Source organism: Leptidea sinapis, chromosome 2, assembly GCF_905404315.1.
Source record: "Leptidea sinapis chromosome 2, ilLepSina1.1, whole genome shotgun sequence".
In the NCBI taxonomy this organism is placed as follows: Eukaryota; Metazoa; Arthropoda; class Insecta; order Lepidoptera; family Pieridae; genus Leptidea; species Leptidea sinapis.
In genome coordinates this window covers 10,837,089-10,855,775 of record NC_066266.1, presented here as the reverse complement: position 1 = coordinate 10,855,775, position 18,687 = coordinate 10,837,089, and the positions used below count along the sequence as shown (strand labels likewise).

The 18,687-nt window shown below is 32.0% G+C and overlaps 1 protein-coding gene across 4 annotated transcripts in view; it reads left to right on the top strand.

Moving 5' to 3' along the window:
• The first annotated feature begins 322 nt into the window (after positions 1–322).
• LOC126971592 (zinc finger MYM-type protein 4) overlaps positions 323–18,687 on the top strand; it is a 42,476-nt gene continuing 24,111 nt past the window's right edge. For 2 of the 4 annotated variants that reach the window (XM_050817919.1, XM_050817949.1), the window contains exons 1-6: positions 347–499; positions 1,016–1,389; positions 13,388–13,596; positions 14,184–14,325; positions 15,072–15,209; positions 18,532–18,672. In XM_050817919.1, coding sequence (XP_050673876.1) covers positions 1,059–1,389; positions 13,388–13,596; positions 14,184–14,325; positions 15,072–15,209; positions 18,532–18,672 — 961 coding nt within the window. In that variant the 5' untranslated portion in view covers positions 347–499; positions 1,016–1,058. The other 2 variants (XM_050817939.1, XM_050817928.1) reach the window with 2 other exon arrangements.

Below are 18,687 nucleotides of genomic sequence, written 5' to 3'. Positions count from 1 at the left end.
CATTTATTGGTATGGGACAATATTTTTTTAGAAGAAGAATACAATTTATAAGGGAAGGATAGAGAAGCCGTAAGACAAGGCTGTATAAGCTTGAACGCTTATCTTTTTAATAGATGTAGAAACCAAAAAAAAAGTGAACCCGTAAAAAAATGCTGTCGTCTGTCAGCTGTCAAGCATCAAAATTAATCAATTCGAGCGTCTTTTATTGCCAACCTGTACTTATTAATTTATAATTTTACCGTTGATTGCTTTTTATTTGTTGATTGGGTATTTTTTACATGGACTATGAATAATTTAAAAAAATCTTGGCTTGAATATTATTCTGTAATTTTTATAGTAGGTAAAGTAAATTTAAACTTGTTAACAATATTCTAAAGGTGACAGAAGTTTCAAAAAACATATCCGTCGTAATATTATGTTGCTCTGCTTGGACAGACTGTCCAAAATGGTGGTCGTTTGTTGTGCTATGTTAAAGTCATCTCCTCTTTCTTTGTGAACTGTAAGTAAGTTGTCACAACAATATATTAATATTTGTCCTCGAACTCAGCTGTATTTACAACTAGTGAACATTATAATTATAAATTTTTAGAGAACTAATATTAAACTGCGCGTCAATCAGGATTCCGCATTCTGTCATGAATTGGCGAGTAAGCCGCATAATCAATTCATTTTATATTCACTACGTATGTACTTGTAGTATTGTTATTCCCTCGTTTGTGTCGCCTTTTTTGGTTGTTCTATAAATGAGCTTTTTGGTATTTTTCATGTCGATATAAAAGTTGTGCCTTGAGTCTTGAGTGTAAAGCGCGGGATGCAACGGATACTAGCAAGTAGAGGTGGATAAATTTGGGAAAGTAGTATATGTTTCTTAAGTGTAATAATATTAATATATGCTTGTAATTAAAAGTAATAACATTTTGTAGAAAATTATTCTATTTCCCGCTCCTATTAGTTGTATTGTATAACCTAAAAATGCCGGGCGCAAATTCAAATCCAGATTTGTTTTTCTGTGTAGCTGCATAGTGTTATGGACATAAGTATCTAATAAGAAGATTAAAATGGATGAGAAAAGCGATAATCCAGGAAATGTAATGAATGTCCAAGATGACACTCCAATAGAAAAAGACGAAATGGAAACAAAAGAAGAATGTAAGAAAACAGAGTTAGAAGAAACTACTTCTTTAGATAAAAGCAGCGCTGATGTTATATCAGATAGTAATAAGATTAGTGATACGGACAGTAAAAGTGAAGCTGAAACTTGTACAAATCCTATTAGTGAAAAAAGTGATAACTTGGACACAAGTGATACAAAAATGGACACTGGTACTGTAGAGGAGCAAAATGTTACGAATCCAATGGATGTTGATACCCAGGATAGTGAACATACAGGTAAGTTGTTTTTCTTTGTAAATTTTTGTCGAGTTAATCTGCTGGTTAATTACTTTTTGTTTAAAGGATTTTCCTTTGTAGTATGGTTTTTAGACTATATGACATGGACTCCACATGCAACCATATAGACCTGCAACTCTGTGATTCTTCTGTTGACGCATGAGTACATAATAATAATAATATTGACACACTTTTTACACAAATTATCTTGCCCCCAATTAGGCATATAGAGCCTGTGTTATGGGTTGCAGGATAACAATATATTTAATACAATATAATTAAATATATGTAACATCCATTACTCGGAAACAAACATCCATATTCATAATATAAATGCTTGCACCTACTGGGATATAGGTATCAATCTAAATATATATAAATCTCGTGTCACAATGTTTGTCCTCAATGGACTCCTAAACTAATGAACGGATTTCAATGGGGATTACTTCATGGAGTGCAGTTTAGTCCAACTTGAGAGATAGGATAGTTTTTATTTTGATTTGGGACCCATAATTATTTTTATTTCCAATATTTGTTTTGTTTGGACATATTTTCTGTGAGAGTATTTTTGACGTGCGGTTTGACAGTTCTGCTGTGAAACAATTTCATTATGACAACAAGGAGCATATTATTATGTTACAATGAAAAATTATTGACAAATTCATCAAAAACGGTATTTTATTTATTATGCACAGAACAATGTCTGTCTGGTCAGCTAGTAAGTATATATACCTATATGTATATACCTATCAGTACATAGGTGATGGTTCTCAATTACCATTGGTGGTACAAAACTTTAATATATTTTGGTTTTGAATCTGCAATCAAAACTTATAAGCAGATGTGTTCAGAGCTTTTGTACTTAAAGAGAGTAGACCAGAGCCTCACTGTCGAACCAAAGTGTGTGGTTTATTTTCACCATATTGGCATTGTTTAGTAATCCCGAGGCTAGTGGATTGGTATTGTGGTTGTGATTTGTAATATATGTTTTTTAGGCACTCTATTTTGGCAGTCACTGTTGCAATCCCAAACTCATGTAATTTATGAAACAATTTCTTATTTTTTAAGTGATATCTTCTGGGATAAATCATATTTATAACCAAAATTTATGAATGATGCTGGACTCAAACTCACAACCTCTCGGGTTCCGTTCGGGGGCTCTTCCACTGACATCCATATCACTTTAAAAATAACATATTGTTATAATTTCATATTTCATATTTAATTTCAAAGTATGACATCTCAAGTCATGTTTCTAATAGTTAATATAATTTAGTTGTAGTGTAGTGTAGTAACTATGAAGTGGATCCTGTAGATGGAGCCACAACCTGAGAGTTGAACAACACAAACCAAGATTGTCAATGTATGCATCACTTATTTATTTACAAATGTATTGGCTCAGTTGGAACAGTGCTCCACATGTTCGAGTCCCACATCATTCATAAATTTTGGTTATGAATTTAATTTAATTTATGATTCCTCACATACCATGGAGAGTTTGCAGTAGACTTCAGTATGCTGTTTGCAAGCCAATTAAAAAAATTAAAATGATCCATAACTATCAAAAATCTGTGTGCTTACAGCTTCACAAATTAAGTGATTATCTCATTGAGGCAAGATTACATAAAAATTTGAAATACTACTTTTCTATTACAAATATTTATTCCTAAAGTAATAACATTTAAAGTATATAACCTATACTTATTATATATACAAAATATGTACAGTTTCTTAGCTGAGAGTGATGGCTCAGTATCATGCAATCCTCACTAAATAAAGACCTCTATGTATATAAAAACCTTTTAAAATTCATTTCTGTCAATTAAAAAGGTATCGCTCTTCAGTTTTTGTTTTAATTTTTTGTTTTTATGTAGATGTCTGGGAGTGTTAGTTTACCTTAATAAATAATGGGTTATTTTCATAGTATTACATTGAATTATTATATTGTACAAAAAAAAAAAATGAAGTTATTTATTTAACATTCTAACATTTCTTCCCTCAACTATGTGAAAAGGTGTATGTGTTGAAGGTCTCCAGGAAGGGATTAATGAAAAAAATTAAGAAATTAACTATAATTATTAAAGGGCTCTAAATTAAGAAGCTGTATAGTACCTTGAGTAGTAAAAGTTGGTCTGTCAGACAAGTCTATGACATTTATTTTCTTCTAAAATTATGTTCTGTTTCATTGTCTATTCACAACACCCCTCCTCTATGAAAGTGGGACACTAATTCTGTACCTATATAGCTATAAAACAAAATTTTAATACACATTTATACTCTATCTAACTTAGTTTAAAACTTCCTAGAAAACTGACAAGTTAATTCAGTCTAAACTCTTAAACTTATTTACAAAACCTTTTATTTTTCTACTTGCACAAAACAACATTTCTTTTAATAATAAAACCAAACTTCTTAGCAAACATACTATTTGTATTAATATTAATTACTATAAATTTTAGCACACAATCTTTTAAACACATTTGTATTTAAACTTTTAGTACATATATCTGCTATCTGATTTTTGTATCTATGTATTTGAACTCTACTATCTTTAGTTCAACTTTGTAGAGACAAATTGATATTTTAATTTTGTGTTACAATCGCTTATGTTCTTCAGGATTCTTAGGCTAGGGTTACTATTGATGTGAGTTCTAACGAAAATTTGTTCTGACGAGCTCTGACGGATTCGTCAGAAGAAACAAACGCCTGGAAACCAATGTTAGTGTTTACACTGGCAACAAGGAATGCGTCAGAACATGCACGATGTCGTCAGAACCACTCGAGCGTTCAAACTAGTTTGATTTTTTCGCACGACCTGCGTCTGCAAATTTCGAGTGATTTGGTTTCCACCATGGATAACGATAAATTGATCAGTCTCGTGTACGAGAACAGGTGTTTGTGGGTTATGAGAGACAAAAATTATCACAACAGAGATATTTCTCACCAAAAGTGGGAGAAAGTTGCTACAGAACTCAACACTCTACATTTGGGACTCTCCTTTGTCGTGTCTTCGAGAAAATAACTCGTAATGCTCTGTCTTCCACCATTCAACAATAATATTTTTAAATAATGGACTTTCAAGAAAATCAAATTCATCAAATTCGTGCATCTTCGCTGGACGGCAGAAACGAACTGACTATCAGAATAACAGTAAACACGCACAGTGTAAACGCCTTGTTCTGACGATGATTTCGGACATACTCGTCAGAACAAATTTTCGTCAGAACTCGCATCCATAGTAACCCTAGCCTTAGCAACATGAACAGCAGATTGATTGTCAACATAAACTGCAAACATTTGACACCTATCTCCTGTAATAAATTTCTTAAACAAAAGCCTTCTGCTATTCCTTTATCCAACGCAAGATATTCTGATTCTGTGGATGAAAGTGCAATACACTGTGGCTTTGAACTGATTGATGAGATTTTCTTTCTATTTTATCTTCTCCCCAATCTGCATCTGTGTATCCAATCAGTGATTCTTTTCCATTTCTTATGTATATCTATGTGTAATCCATTGTTCCCTTAATGTACCTCAGTATCTTATTTGCTTCTATAGATTTTCATCTGTATAAATCAGGTATCTACTTAAATAGCCACATAACATATATCAGGCTGAGTTCCCAACTTAGCATACATGAGGGTTCCAACTAGCTGTCTACATCTTTTGACTTACTCTGCATATGTTGTTGGTTCAGAAAATAAAAATAATCTTTGTTCTATTGGTAGACTCACATCTCGAATCTTTTAAGTACTCCTTTTGGTTCAGTTCTATTCTGTCTTCTTTCTTTGTTATGTTGATTCCTAAGTATCTTTCTCTGTTATGTTATTTGAAAGTTTTACTGTAACTTCATTAAATTTTTTAGTTTTTTTTTTTAAAATGAAAATAAGGGGTAAGACAAACAGGACAATCAGCTGATGGTAATTGATACGCCCTGACCATTACAATGAACTTTTAACAACCCATTACCACTCAGAATTCTTGGGTATTTCAAGAATCCTGAGTCGCACTAGAATTGCGCTCGTCACCTTGAGACATAAGATGTAGTCTCATTTTCCCAGTAATTTCTGTAGCTACGGCGCCCTTCGGACCGAAACATTTTTACTCGTAACTGCTTCACGACAGAAATAGGCGCCGTTGTGGTACCCATAATCTAGGCGACATCCTGTGCAAAGGAGCCTCCCACTGGTAAATAGGTTATCTATGTCTTTTTTCTTTCTGCTATTATTATCAGGTCATCAACATACAATAATTCAAAGAATATCTGGTTTTCTTTATAATATAGATAGTAATCTGACTTGCTTCTTTAAAACAATGAGTATTTGAACAATGAACTAGTTAAATCTGTTGTTGCAATTTCTTGGTGACTTCTTCAATCCATATATCTCTTTAATTTAAGTATTTTCCCATCATATCTTTCTATTCCACTTGGTAGTTTTATGTATACTTCTTCTATGTCTCCATAAAGCAAAGATTTTTACGTCCATATGTGTCAAATTAAGTTTATATTTGCATGCTATGGGCAACAGAACTCTTAATGGTGGTAATTTCACTACTGGTATATATATTGCAGAATGGTGGAATTAATCTTTTTGTTGGAATCCTCTGGCGACTAATCTTGCTTTATAAATACCTTTATTATTTTTTGTTTTTAAAGAGCCACTTTGTATCTATAGGTTTTGTGTTTTTTTTCTTCATCCCATTTTTTGTTAATTTCCAATGCTGTAAACACATTAAAATCATTGTTATTACCATCTTTTCTGAAATTTCTTCACCCTGTGATTTTAGCTTGCTTACCAAATCTTCTATATGTGAAATAAAGCCTATTATGGGACTGTTGAACTTCAAATTGTAAAACTTCTGTTATAGAAGGTGAATGCCATATCATTCAATATTTCCTATCTGTGAAACATCTGTAACACTTAGCGTCGTATCGCGGCGTCTTTGACTCAGTTTTGCACGTATTGCACACTCTATTCTTGCCTGGGCCCATAACCTGTTAGCAAATGTAAATTAAATATTTATTAAAAGGCTCTAAATAAAAATTACATCTGTGAATGTGAGATGTAGTAGCTAGTGTAGAAAAAGGTGGTTTCTCAAACATACTGACATGTCTACGACATTTCTTTTAAAATTGTGTTCTGTTTCACTGTCTATTCACAACAGAAAGGAATGATGGCTGGTCCATGAGTCAACAACAACATGAGTTGTGGTGCCAGGTCAACCTGTTACTAACTAATTATGATACTGGTCATGACCATTATGTTCACAAAGCATCCTTACACGGGCAATGAATTCAAGCTCTAAAGGTTGATGCAAATGATTACACAGTTTATTCCTTATTAATTTTTATGAAATACTTGATAATATATGCGGCATGATTCATGTATTGGATGCAGCACCTTACAAACAAATTTGTTATGTATATTACAGGGGTTGGACATGGTATCTAGTAGCACAAATTAGGAGTTAAAAATGTTTATATTAGAACAGTTAAAACAAAGCACTAGCCGAGCGAGAGGGCCGAGGCAACGGCCGGCGAGTGCCAGAATTGTATTGGCTGAATTGTAGGCGTTTCCCCCCTGAGAGGCTGAGGAATTACTTATCATTCCTCACCATTTACATATCTTCACAACTCTTAAAGATGTCATAATTTGAGGTTAGGTTATAATGTTTTTTCTCTGGAATGGTGCATTACCTTGCAATGGGAGTAGTATCAGGGGTGATAGGGCACCATGCTATGGGATCCTAAGTTTTAATCCTCTACTTTTTTATGGTAGATGCAGTAATTTAAAAGATATGTTTATAGTGTTGATTCAAAAGCGCTTAGTTTAAGCCTAATTAAATAAAGTTTATATGACTTTGAAACTATCTCAAAAACACTCAATGATACATTAAATACATTTTTCTCTCAAATGGAAACAGCCAATTTTAAGTAAAACAGAGATTTGTGCAGTGCAAGAATGTGAAATATACAATTATTTCTTATATTATATGGCTAACCGCCATTTTCTATAAGTTGAAGAAACAAGAAGCCTAACTATTAACTTAGCACAAGACATCAGATTAACAACCGTGATATAAAATTGTGAAGATCATGACAAGGCGACAGCTCTGACCATAGATTAAATAAAAACAACAAAATATCTATACAGTAAATAATTAAGTCTATTTTCAGCATACAGATTTAATGCTACTTATTTCAATTAATACCCTCCCTTGCTAAAAACTTAGTACAATTAACATAAATGAACATAATAAAATCAAAATCACTTTATTCATGTAACGGTCACGGAAATGACACTTATGAATATCAAAAAAAAATTTTCTTATTGAACCTACCAGTACTTCGTAAAGGGTTGAGCTAATGAGAAGAAGTAGCAAGAAACTCATTGCCACTCTTTGCCTTATTGCCACTCATTAGAAACTTATTTTACATCTGTAATCTTAAAACATTTTCCAAATTATTATGTTCCTTATGCCATAAACTTAAAACAAAGTTAAAGTTATTTTAAAAACAAAGCTTCAGAAGTGATAAGAGCTATACTGTGGTGTAGTTGTCCAATGAACAACATTATATTTAATTTTTAATAATATAATAAAACCTGACACAGATTTCCTAATTTTTTTTAAATAAAAATAAGGGACTGGACGAGCAGACGTTCAACTGATGGTAATTGATACGCCCTGGCCCATTACAATGCACTGCCGCTCAGGATTCTTGAAAAACCCAAAAATTCTGAGCGGCACTGCAATTGCGCTCGTCACCTAGAGATATAACATATTAAGTCTAATTTGCCCAGTAATTTAACTAGCTACGGCGCCCTTCAGACGGAAACACAGTACTGCTTCACGGCAGAAATAGGTGCTGTTGTGCAGCCCAAATCTAGCCGGCACACTGTGCAAAGGAGCCTCCCACTGGTAACTGTTAATCTTTAGAATCTCCTCTCCAATTTGAGTCTACAATAGTTTCTACAATTGCATTTTTATTTGATTTACAATTAGTTAATCCATTATCTTTTGTGCCTTTCAGGTACTTAAAAACGTGTTTCAGATAAGTCCACAACTGGTCATTGCAAGAATTTTGTAACCTATTGAAGTAGTTAATAGCAAAAGTTAAGCCTGGGTGTGATCCTAACATTAGGTACATCTGTGAAACTATCAATTCTCGATATTGTTTATTACATTGTTCATTTTCAGTGCATAATCCAACATTTAATCCACTTGCATCAATAGGTACAGAATTATAAGAACAAAAAATCCCTTTCAAAATTTTCTTAGTGCTAATACTTTGTTTGATTGTGAGAATACCCTTTTCTCTATCATTATTAATTTCTAATCCAAGAAAATATTTCAACTCTTGTTTATCTTTCAACTTAAAGGTTCTTTTATAGTTTACAGAAACCAACATTATTCATGTTACAAAGAGTCGTATACATTTGTAAATCAATGAAATTAGGTGGTATTTAACTTGACTTGTTACCTTGTTCAATAATTCCAACTTTACTTTCATGAGAATCAGTACACATGTCCTCTTGAACTTTGTACTCGCTGTCAGAATGAACATCTAAACCCTCAATTATCAAATTACAAGTGACAATTTGTTTGATATAAAATTCGCTTTGCTTGAATTTTACATCCCTCAGGGATATAATTTTATTATTTTCAATACCAATCACTTGGTAGATAACAGTCAACATTATAACTTACGAAAATATCTTTTTTAGCTTTTACATCAAGTTACTATCTGAGGATCTAAGTTGCTTTGGAATATGGAAAAATACAGTAAATCCAAAAATCTTAAAATATATACATTAGGTTTTCTTTGATACCATAACTGAGCTGGAGTTACATTGTCAAGAGTACTTACTAGTACTTAAAGTCCTACTGGACTTTCATTTAATTATATGCATCTGAATAAACAGCCTAGGAACACTTGAATCATATAATACTGTTATAGCCTTTTCTATTAATGTACAGTTAATTCTCTCATTTCCCATTCAATGCAGGAGTGTAAGGTAGGTACAGTGTACTCAATGAAAACGCTATTGTTTTTACAGTACTCTTGAAACTCAATACTTTTATATTCAGCACCATTATAAAATCATAATCTATTGATACTCTTGTTGAAGGTTGGTGTATAAGAAATATTCTTTAAACTTACAAAATACCTCACTTTTGGCTTTTAGAAGATAAACAAATAAGAAATGAGAATAATCATCCAAGAAAGTTAAAACATATTTATAACTTCCATGTGAAATTGGGTCAATAGGCCCCCCACATACATCTGATTGCACAATTTTTAATTAACCATTTGCCCTATTTCATATCTTAGAAAATCTGGTCATTTTGATACAAGATTCACAAAACATATTTATCTATCTACTTTAAAATGATCAATACCATCTACAAAATTCTCACCTATTGGCTTTTTCATAGAAACACAATTCAAATGACCAAAGCATAAATGCCATAGTTTGTCTTTTGGCATTTCACTACCACACATGAACATATTATATTTATCAACAATGAATTTAAATTCATACAAGTTATTTCTGTAACCAATACTAATTACCTTATCTTTATTCAAAAGGAGAATGACCAATTCAGTACGGTGCTTTGGCCCCATACAAATATTTTTGTGCCTCAATATGAATCTTAACTTTAAAATAAAGTTTGATAATTCTATATTCATTTATTTTTCTGGAATGCGAGATAAGCATAAAAATAATTTTAAATATGTTAGGTTAGGTTGGTAAGAAGTTAGCACTCATTTGCATCAACATAACTGCCTATGGTAGGTACATTCATACATAGTTACTTTGAACAGTCATGTCCAATCATGATTTGGAGATTGGTGCAAAAGCCATGTTTACCTTTAAATAGGTAACCAATCACATAATAAAGTATGTAGTAAGTAATCGCTTAAGTAAGTAGGTAAGTACAATACTTTGTACCATATAGTAGTGGTATAAATTCTTACTGATACAATTAAAATTCGTTGAGGTGTATATGATATTGACAGCAAAAACTGATTGTTAATACTCGTTATTGAAACTAGCAAAACAAATTATGTTTTGCTGATGGTGATAGTTCACAGAATCTATTAAAGTAATATGAAACTGATAAGAGAAAATAAAACTCTTTTGTTTAAAAAGGCATACAAGGCATTTATTTTCTCAAATTGATTCCTTTAGAATTCTTTTTGATGTCATTTCTAATATACCAGATACTACTACCGCTTCGGAAACAAATGGCGCTCTGAGAGAAAAGAAGCGGCGCAAGAAACTCTCGCAGCATTCTTTTTTTGCGCTATTTTCAATAAACATATTCAATATTGTACAGTCATTTCTATCGCTATAAAATAATCATAATCTAGTCCCAGGATGTCCGATCACTTTATTCAGATTTATGACAGAGCCATTTTTTTTATAAAACATTTAAATTTATTTATAGATAATGCCTGAACAGTGGCTGGGACTTTATTATATAAGTGTATACATTTACCCTTAAAGGTATTATGTATCTTATAGAATTAGTTACAAGCAATCCCTTATTTCTAGTGTTATAAAAATATTAGTTTGCTTTTATGTCACTTATTAATGACAGAATTATAATATCATCTAGATCTCAAGTAGGTAGGTACTTAATAGAAACACGTTATGCATATTCTAATTCCAATAAGGAAAATTGAAAATAAAATTCAAGGTAAAAAAATAATTTAAACTTAATGCCACCTGAAAATTAATCATAGAAATGTCTGTGAATCTTACAGGTCTGCACAGATAAGATAAACTAAATAAGCTTTTACCCACTTTGTGTTTAATTCTAGGCAATCAAATAAGGTTATTATATTGGCAGTTAAATTATATTAAAGTAATAATATGGTTTTAAATTGATATTAATTTTAGAGCAAAAAGGTTCAAAGTTCTACATTGCCTCTAGATAAAGGTTTCTTAACCTGTTAGTATATCTCTATATCAAAGTATTTCAACATGAATAATTTAATTTGATGTTCATTCAGCTAGAGCAGTATCAAGCATTACTTCAAATGTTTACACATCTTCAAGAAATTGGTTGTTTGTAGAGTGTGATAAGAGCAAGACTGACAATTGATATCATCCTGTTTTTAAAAGAGTTATTGTTATCACAATACCATGTTGTTGTTGCACTAACAGCTAGACTCTGCATTGATCATTTGAATAATGGCAGTTGGGAAGATCTATAAGTAACACAAATAAAATTTTATGAACAATGTGGGACTCGAACCCACGACCTCTGGCGTTCCATGCCAGCTCTAACCAACTGACCTAACTGTTTGAGTGTTGAGTGACGTATCGTCATGAAATCTTGTATGGTTTGTTCAACTCTCAATCTATATGTAACCTTTATTACCTTTACTGGTTTTACAATGGACAACATGATGTCTATTATGCAGTGTGGGTCAAAGAAATATTGACTTTTCAAATGTTGCCAATATGAATCCGCATATAGTGCACTACACCTTAGGACTTAATTCTAGTCTACTCCAGATTCAATTGAAATCAATTTAACAATTGAGAGATATGGAGCCATGTGCAAGTGTTGCACAAAGTATATAGTTAGTGAAACTTAGAACTATTTATATAAAAAGAAAACTTTCAGCTTGCATAAATATACCAACTGTGAAGCCCTTCTTATTTGTTTGCTCTGATGGCTATATTTTAGAATGTTTAGGACCTTATAGTGCAACCCTAAATGATTCAATAATAATAAAGGATGCATTTAGCGATGAGAAAAGTGAGAAACAAATGTTTTTTTTAGGCATAATGATATATTTTTTGGAAAGAGGTTTCAGGGATGCAATACCTAAATTACAGGCTCTTGGTTACAAAGCATATAATATGCCTGAATCCTTTCAAGAAACCAATGAATTAATACAAGCTAATAAATCTCGGTGTGTGACATTATGCCGTTGGGATGTTGAAGTTTTCAATAGTACAATAACGAGAAACTTCAGATTATTCTGACAGAAGTATTTTATTTGTGCTTCCTCACATCTCATGAAAGATTTAAAAAGTGCATGTGCTCTTTCAAAAAAAAGTTCTACCGCCCAATTGAAATGGTCCTCATACAGCTCAATAGCTGGAACAAGCATTAAATAAGTAAATGAAAACAACTTCTATAAACGCAAAAGACTAAAGAATCAATGAGCTCAAGCCTCAAACACTTAAAAATTAGCACATACAGTCACACACGCAAAAATCCATGTGTTCAGGTGAAGCTGAGCCTTTTCCTTTTGCCTATTGTTTCATCGCATACCCTATATATTCATTTTATATTTGTAATGTTTTGTATGGCAATAAAGAATTTATTATTATTATTATTTATCTTCACACAGGAAACTAATTAATCACGTTTCTCAGACACTTCTCTCTTGTCACCATTTAGATAATTCTGATGTTTGATACAGCAAAGAACATCATGCTCAGAGAGTAAATACATCTTAAATTTCCAGTTTAAAACCTGTCTACATTTAATAGTGGAATATTGTGTTGTCTGACTGCCATCTTTCAAACAACAATTCACACTGAAAACAAAGTTAGAGAATCCTTTAGTACAAATTACACGGTACTTTCTGCAAAAATTAACACTAACTTGATTTTAAGTTAAAAATTGCTGAAACCTCAGCCTTGATGTCTCACATGTCATCTAACATTTTAAGTAAAACACAGAGATTTGTGCAGTGCAGGAATGTGAAATATACATTTATTTATTTTAATGCATCGATGACCGCCATTTTTTGTAAGTCGAAGAAACAAGAAACCTAATCATTAACATACCACAAGACATCAGATTAACAACCGCGACATAAAATTGCAAAGGTCATGACAAGATGACAACCATAGATTAAACGAAGACAACAAAATATCTATAGAAGATAAAGTTTTGTTATAATATTTTTTCACAGATTAAACAGATTTTAGATATTAATTTTATACTCTTTATCTTTGTTTAGGAGACATTAAAGAAGAAAGCATGGAAACGGATGTGAAAGAAGCTAACGTAAGAGAGGAGTCTCAAGCCACACAAGAACTAGAAGGTGGTGCTGAAAATACAGTCAATATTGGGGCAAGTGGAAGTAAAGATGTAGAGTCAGTTCAGAAACCAGAATTTGAAACAGCACCCAATGTTTCTATTGAAGATTCACAGGATGATAATACAGAAGTAAGGAATTTAAAGTATTTTGTAAATACAGGGTTATTGGTAATTTGATGAATTCCTCAGAGGAGGTGATATTTTTTTTTTAATTCAATTGCAACAATTTTTTTTTAAAGTACCAATTTAAATCTATTTCAATTAAACACTTTTTAAACAAAATAAATCTTATAACTATATTTACAATACTCTGACTACATAAAATTAAAACTATCATTACGTGGAAATGTACTAAGAATACTGGCAGCATTTCCGCGCTGGATAGCTAGGCTGATCCGTTGACCCAAATAGCTGCCAGCGCTTGGGTTACCAGTAATCTTATTGAGGCGCGAAGATAGTATTTTGAACATTCTCCGCGCCTCTAGCCCCACGGGTCAAGTGTCTCGACACCAAACGGCACAAAGATGTATGACTCACTGAGACCAATATATTATTTGCGACCAATTTTTTAAAGGATTAAAAAGTGTGTTATTTGTAACCGTGTTTACATTAGATTTTGCGTAAAAGTTACAATTTTATAGTTATAATTTTTGAAATTGTGTACCAAACTTTGTTATGGTTTATTATTAAACTAAAATAAGACACATTCCTTGCAGGCTTCAGACCCTTTTGATGCAATTATGAAAGATACAACAGATGCCACCAGTGACAGTTTGGCAAAAGATGCAGCTACAAATATTGATGATGAAGAACACCACCAAAATGATAGCGCGGATTTGGATAATGAGCAGACACGTGGTATGAATGAAATTTTCAATTTAAGCTATTATTGTACAAGCAGATTTTGTTCAAGCAGGTTTGAAAATAGTTTATATAATATTAATACTAATTTAACTTATCCTTCTAACACAAATGATTTCACTTGTCCATCTTAATCTTATGATTTTATGATAATAACTTATGTGGTGTGTTTATAGTCGTTCAACATGATATAATCTGTTCCTTTTTTATATTGGCTGCCTGATATTAAGTTCATGTTTGGGAAAAGAGTCAAATAATATGGTCAATCATTTTGTTCATTTCTGCTTACCTCTCAACATGTGATCTGTCTACTCTCTTCTCTCATCATTATCATCATCAGGCGAAAGACGTCCACTGCTGGACAAAGGCCTCCTCCAAAGATTTCCACGACGATCGGTCCTGCGCTGCCCTCATTCAACGTATTCCGGCGATCTTGACCAGATCGTCGGTCCATCTTGTGGGGGACTACCAACACTGTCTAGGTTGGTTATTCTAATTAGGTTGAAAGGTGCTGCATCCAATATATGAATCGTGTTTAAATAATATAAATTATTTAATAAAAAGTTATAAAGAATGAACTGTATAAATATAAATTATCGTATATTGGATGCATCAACCTTTAGACCTAGAACTCATTTGTGTAATGATACTTCGTGAAGATGATGGTCGTGATTACTGTCATAATTGGTAATTGCATCCAACAAATACAAAAATAAATTGTTTAATGGTATATTTTACTACAGCAGATGAAAGCAGTACAACAGAAGAGCCTGGTTCTTATGAAGAAGAATGCCTCTTGCCAGATACAGAGAGAGAAATATCAGAAGCTGATAAGGCCGAAGCTGCAAAGGTGTTGGCTGAAAAGAAAAAACAGGCTGAAGGTAAGGAAAGTAATAAGTATACAGAATGGCGCTACAGTTGCAACATTGAATGAACAGATAAATAGACAGAAAGACAAAGAAAATAAGACACAAGGTAGTATTGTTTGCTGATGATGATGAGAAGCCAAGTTTTATATGACGAAGTTAACAATGATCTATCTGACATCGTGTACTGTTTTAGCGCCAATACTATTGTTAAATAGTCATAAAACTAAATATATCCAATTTACCGCACCAAATGTCAAAAATGTAGATGCGAATATTTTACGCAGTGGTGGTAAAACCGATGGAGTTTGCTATATTTCTTGGCAATACTCTTGATTCAAAATCGCAATGGGGCCGCAATACTGCAGGTTTGGCGAATAGGTCTGGTTCTGCAGGATATGCGGTTAAAAAAATTGGACAATTAACTGACATAGATACGGCGCGACTAGTTTTCTTTAGTAATTTTCATAGTATTACTAGCTGACCGGACAGACGTTGTTCTGTGCATAATAAATAAAATACTGTTTTTTTATAAATTAGTCAATAACACCAAGAATTATTTTGTAAAATATGCTCCCTGTCATGTATATTATGTATAGAACCTCATTGCTCTCTGTTGTTAACAATAATGAAATTGTTTCACAGCAGAACTGTCAAACCGTGCGTCACTAAATTCTCTCATAGAAAATATGTCCATACAAAACAAATATTGGAATTAAAAATATATATGGGTCCCAAATCGAAATAAAAACTACCCTATCTCTCAAGTTGGACCAAACTGCACTCCAAGAATGAATCCCCATTAAAATCCGTTCATTAGTCTAGGAGTCCATTGAAGACAAACATTGTGACACGAGATTTATATATATTAAGATGTCGTACGGTATATTGTAGTGGGGCAGTGCAGATGATATTAATACCATCTTTGTGCTGCAGAAGAGGGCTATTCGCGCTATTAATATCCTATAGAATTATTAACATAAAAATTTAAAGAAATAAACGTTTTGACTGTTGCATATGAATATATTCTTTATAATGTTCTATATGTTTACAAGCACATTAAGGAGTTTTCTAGTAACTGTGACAATCATAATGATAACTCGAGCAACAACCATAAACTTGATATGCCTACTACTCGGTTAAGTCGAGTTAGTAAGTATTTTATTGGGCGATGTATATGCTTTTACAATATGATCCCAATAAATGTACAAAACAAATGTGTTACGGAATTTTAAAGAATTGTTAAAAAACCTTTGTGTGGGAAAGGTTATTATAAAATAATGTTTTTCTCAATGATACCACAGACTGGGAATAAAGCGGACACTCTTAGGCTCTTTAAGATATTGTAATCCATATTTTTTTAATAAAGCCCGCTAAGTTTCTTTCGCCCGTTCTTTTCAGGTCTGAGGCTTGAATAGCTTCTGACGTTCAAATAGTGATCTTGAATCCTATTTTGAATAAATTCTATTGAATTTGAACACACGGTGTTAACAAAATTACCTGTGATCATAATTTTTTTTTAAATTAAAGTAAATAATTTTAGTAATTTTAAAAATACCTCCCCCCCACCCCCCTAATCTCACGCGAGATTTTTCAAAATTTATATTTTGGTTATAAACGTGTTGGATTATTGAGAAAAAAATAAGCAAAGCCAACACAACTTGTTCTATTACTTTGATTGAAGCCTAAGAAAGACTTATATTTGTGAATATTAATGTAATTTAAAATCACAATTTTAAAATTAAATAATGAATATTAAACAGAAGTTAAGAAAAGATTTCTTATAATTCAGTCCGTGGGTCCATTTTTTACACCGTCTTCTGCTAGAAAAATAATTATAATATTTTATTATGTTTGTAAAAATGTGGTGAACTTCATATCTGCAATCGTTCCATACATGCTTATCGTTATTGTCTTAATTGCATTCATTAAATAGTCCTCAAGACTCAGTTTATCTTTATTTATGTAATGGTAACATATTGTGTGGAAAGTAGATGTCTTCTGACATTAACCCTTATAAGTTTAAATTCCGTTGATTACCTAGCGAATATCTAGTATCTATGTGTATTATTTTACGTGTAGCAAAATAATGTTTATAGTTAGGATAATTTCAGTGAATGTATATGAAAGCAATTGAAATAAGCTGGGCAATAAGACCATGCATATATTCTTTATATAGTGTTTTTTTTAAACACACGACACAAAGTTAAAGAAATAAACAAAACAAAATAGTTGAAAAACCCAAAAATAAGAAAACCTGTTATATTTTAGAATACATGAGTATGCTCAATGAAAGCAATTGGTTTGATTTATAAGTTTTTTTTTGTAATCAACTTTATATGTTCTGTCTAAAACCTTTAGAACTATACATGCTTTGGTAGTAGTAATTTTAGGTATTCATTCAGAAAGACTCGGAAGAATCCCATGTCCTTTATCGACTTGCTTCTGTATGATATAAAATATGACTATGCTATATTGGAACAAAATAACTATTTTACGATAATGATTTTCAAGTGAAATAAACAATAAAAAATATGTCAACATATTCAAAAATAAATAAACAGTAAAAAACAGACGAAAACGTCTTTTTCTTTGTCTGTTTCAATTTGAAAGTCCTTATTAAATTTTAATACAAGCTATTTCAAGTCGAATTTATATCAACAAATACTATTAATATATCCTATTATAATAATTATGCTGTATGTCTTGGAAATGGTCTAGATGTTATTAGATAATAATAGCGACTTACCAAATTTTGGGTAAAACTGCGAAAGAATATCAAAAATTCTGCGTACTTCATTATAAACCCACGCCGTCGGCTTGGGCTTTAGTAAATGACAGCTAAACACGACTTTTTTCGATACAGTTGTGGAAAATAGTAAAAAACAAATCAAATAATTCAATATTATTTTTGGAGCGAAGCTCCTTATGGGACGCTGCGAAGGGCTATCCTAATTGTTTATTTTATTTATTTAAAGCATTGGCCAACAAGGCCAAACCAAACCAAAATACAATAGACGAATATTTAAATCATATTTAAATAGGTTTAAAACTGCAAAATTACATTTCATAAAAGCAAAGCATAATGTACCTTTTTGATGTCATTGAATATAAACTTCTTTGACAATTACGTTGCGCGCGCACAACGCAAACTAAAAATAAATGTTTCCAGAAATTTTCTGATGTTTGCGTAAAAGAAAGAGCGAAAGTTTTAATTGTCGAATCATACTTATAGGCTTCTGAAAGTACGCCTTATTTAACTATATCACTGAAACCTGTGTATACAAAAAACTAATACACTTAACATAGATGAAAATGGAAACATTTAATATTTCAGAGGCAGCCGAATCTACTTCAGTCACTAAATCAGAGCAGGTGGAACCAATGGAAACTAACACTGAGGCAAATGATGATTCTTGTGGGAATGCTGATATAAATCAAGATGACATAGAATCTTCCCATGAAAATGAAAATGGAGGTATGAATTATATTT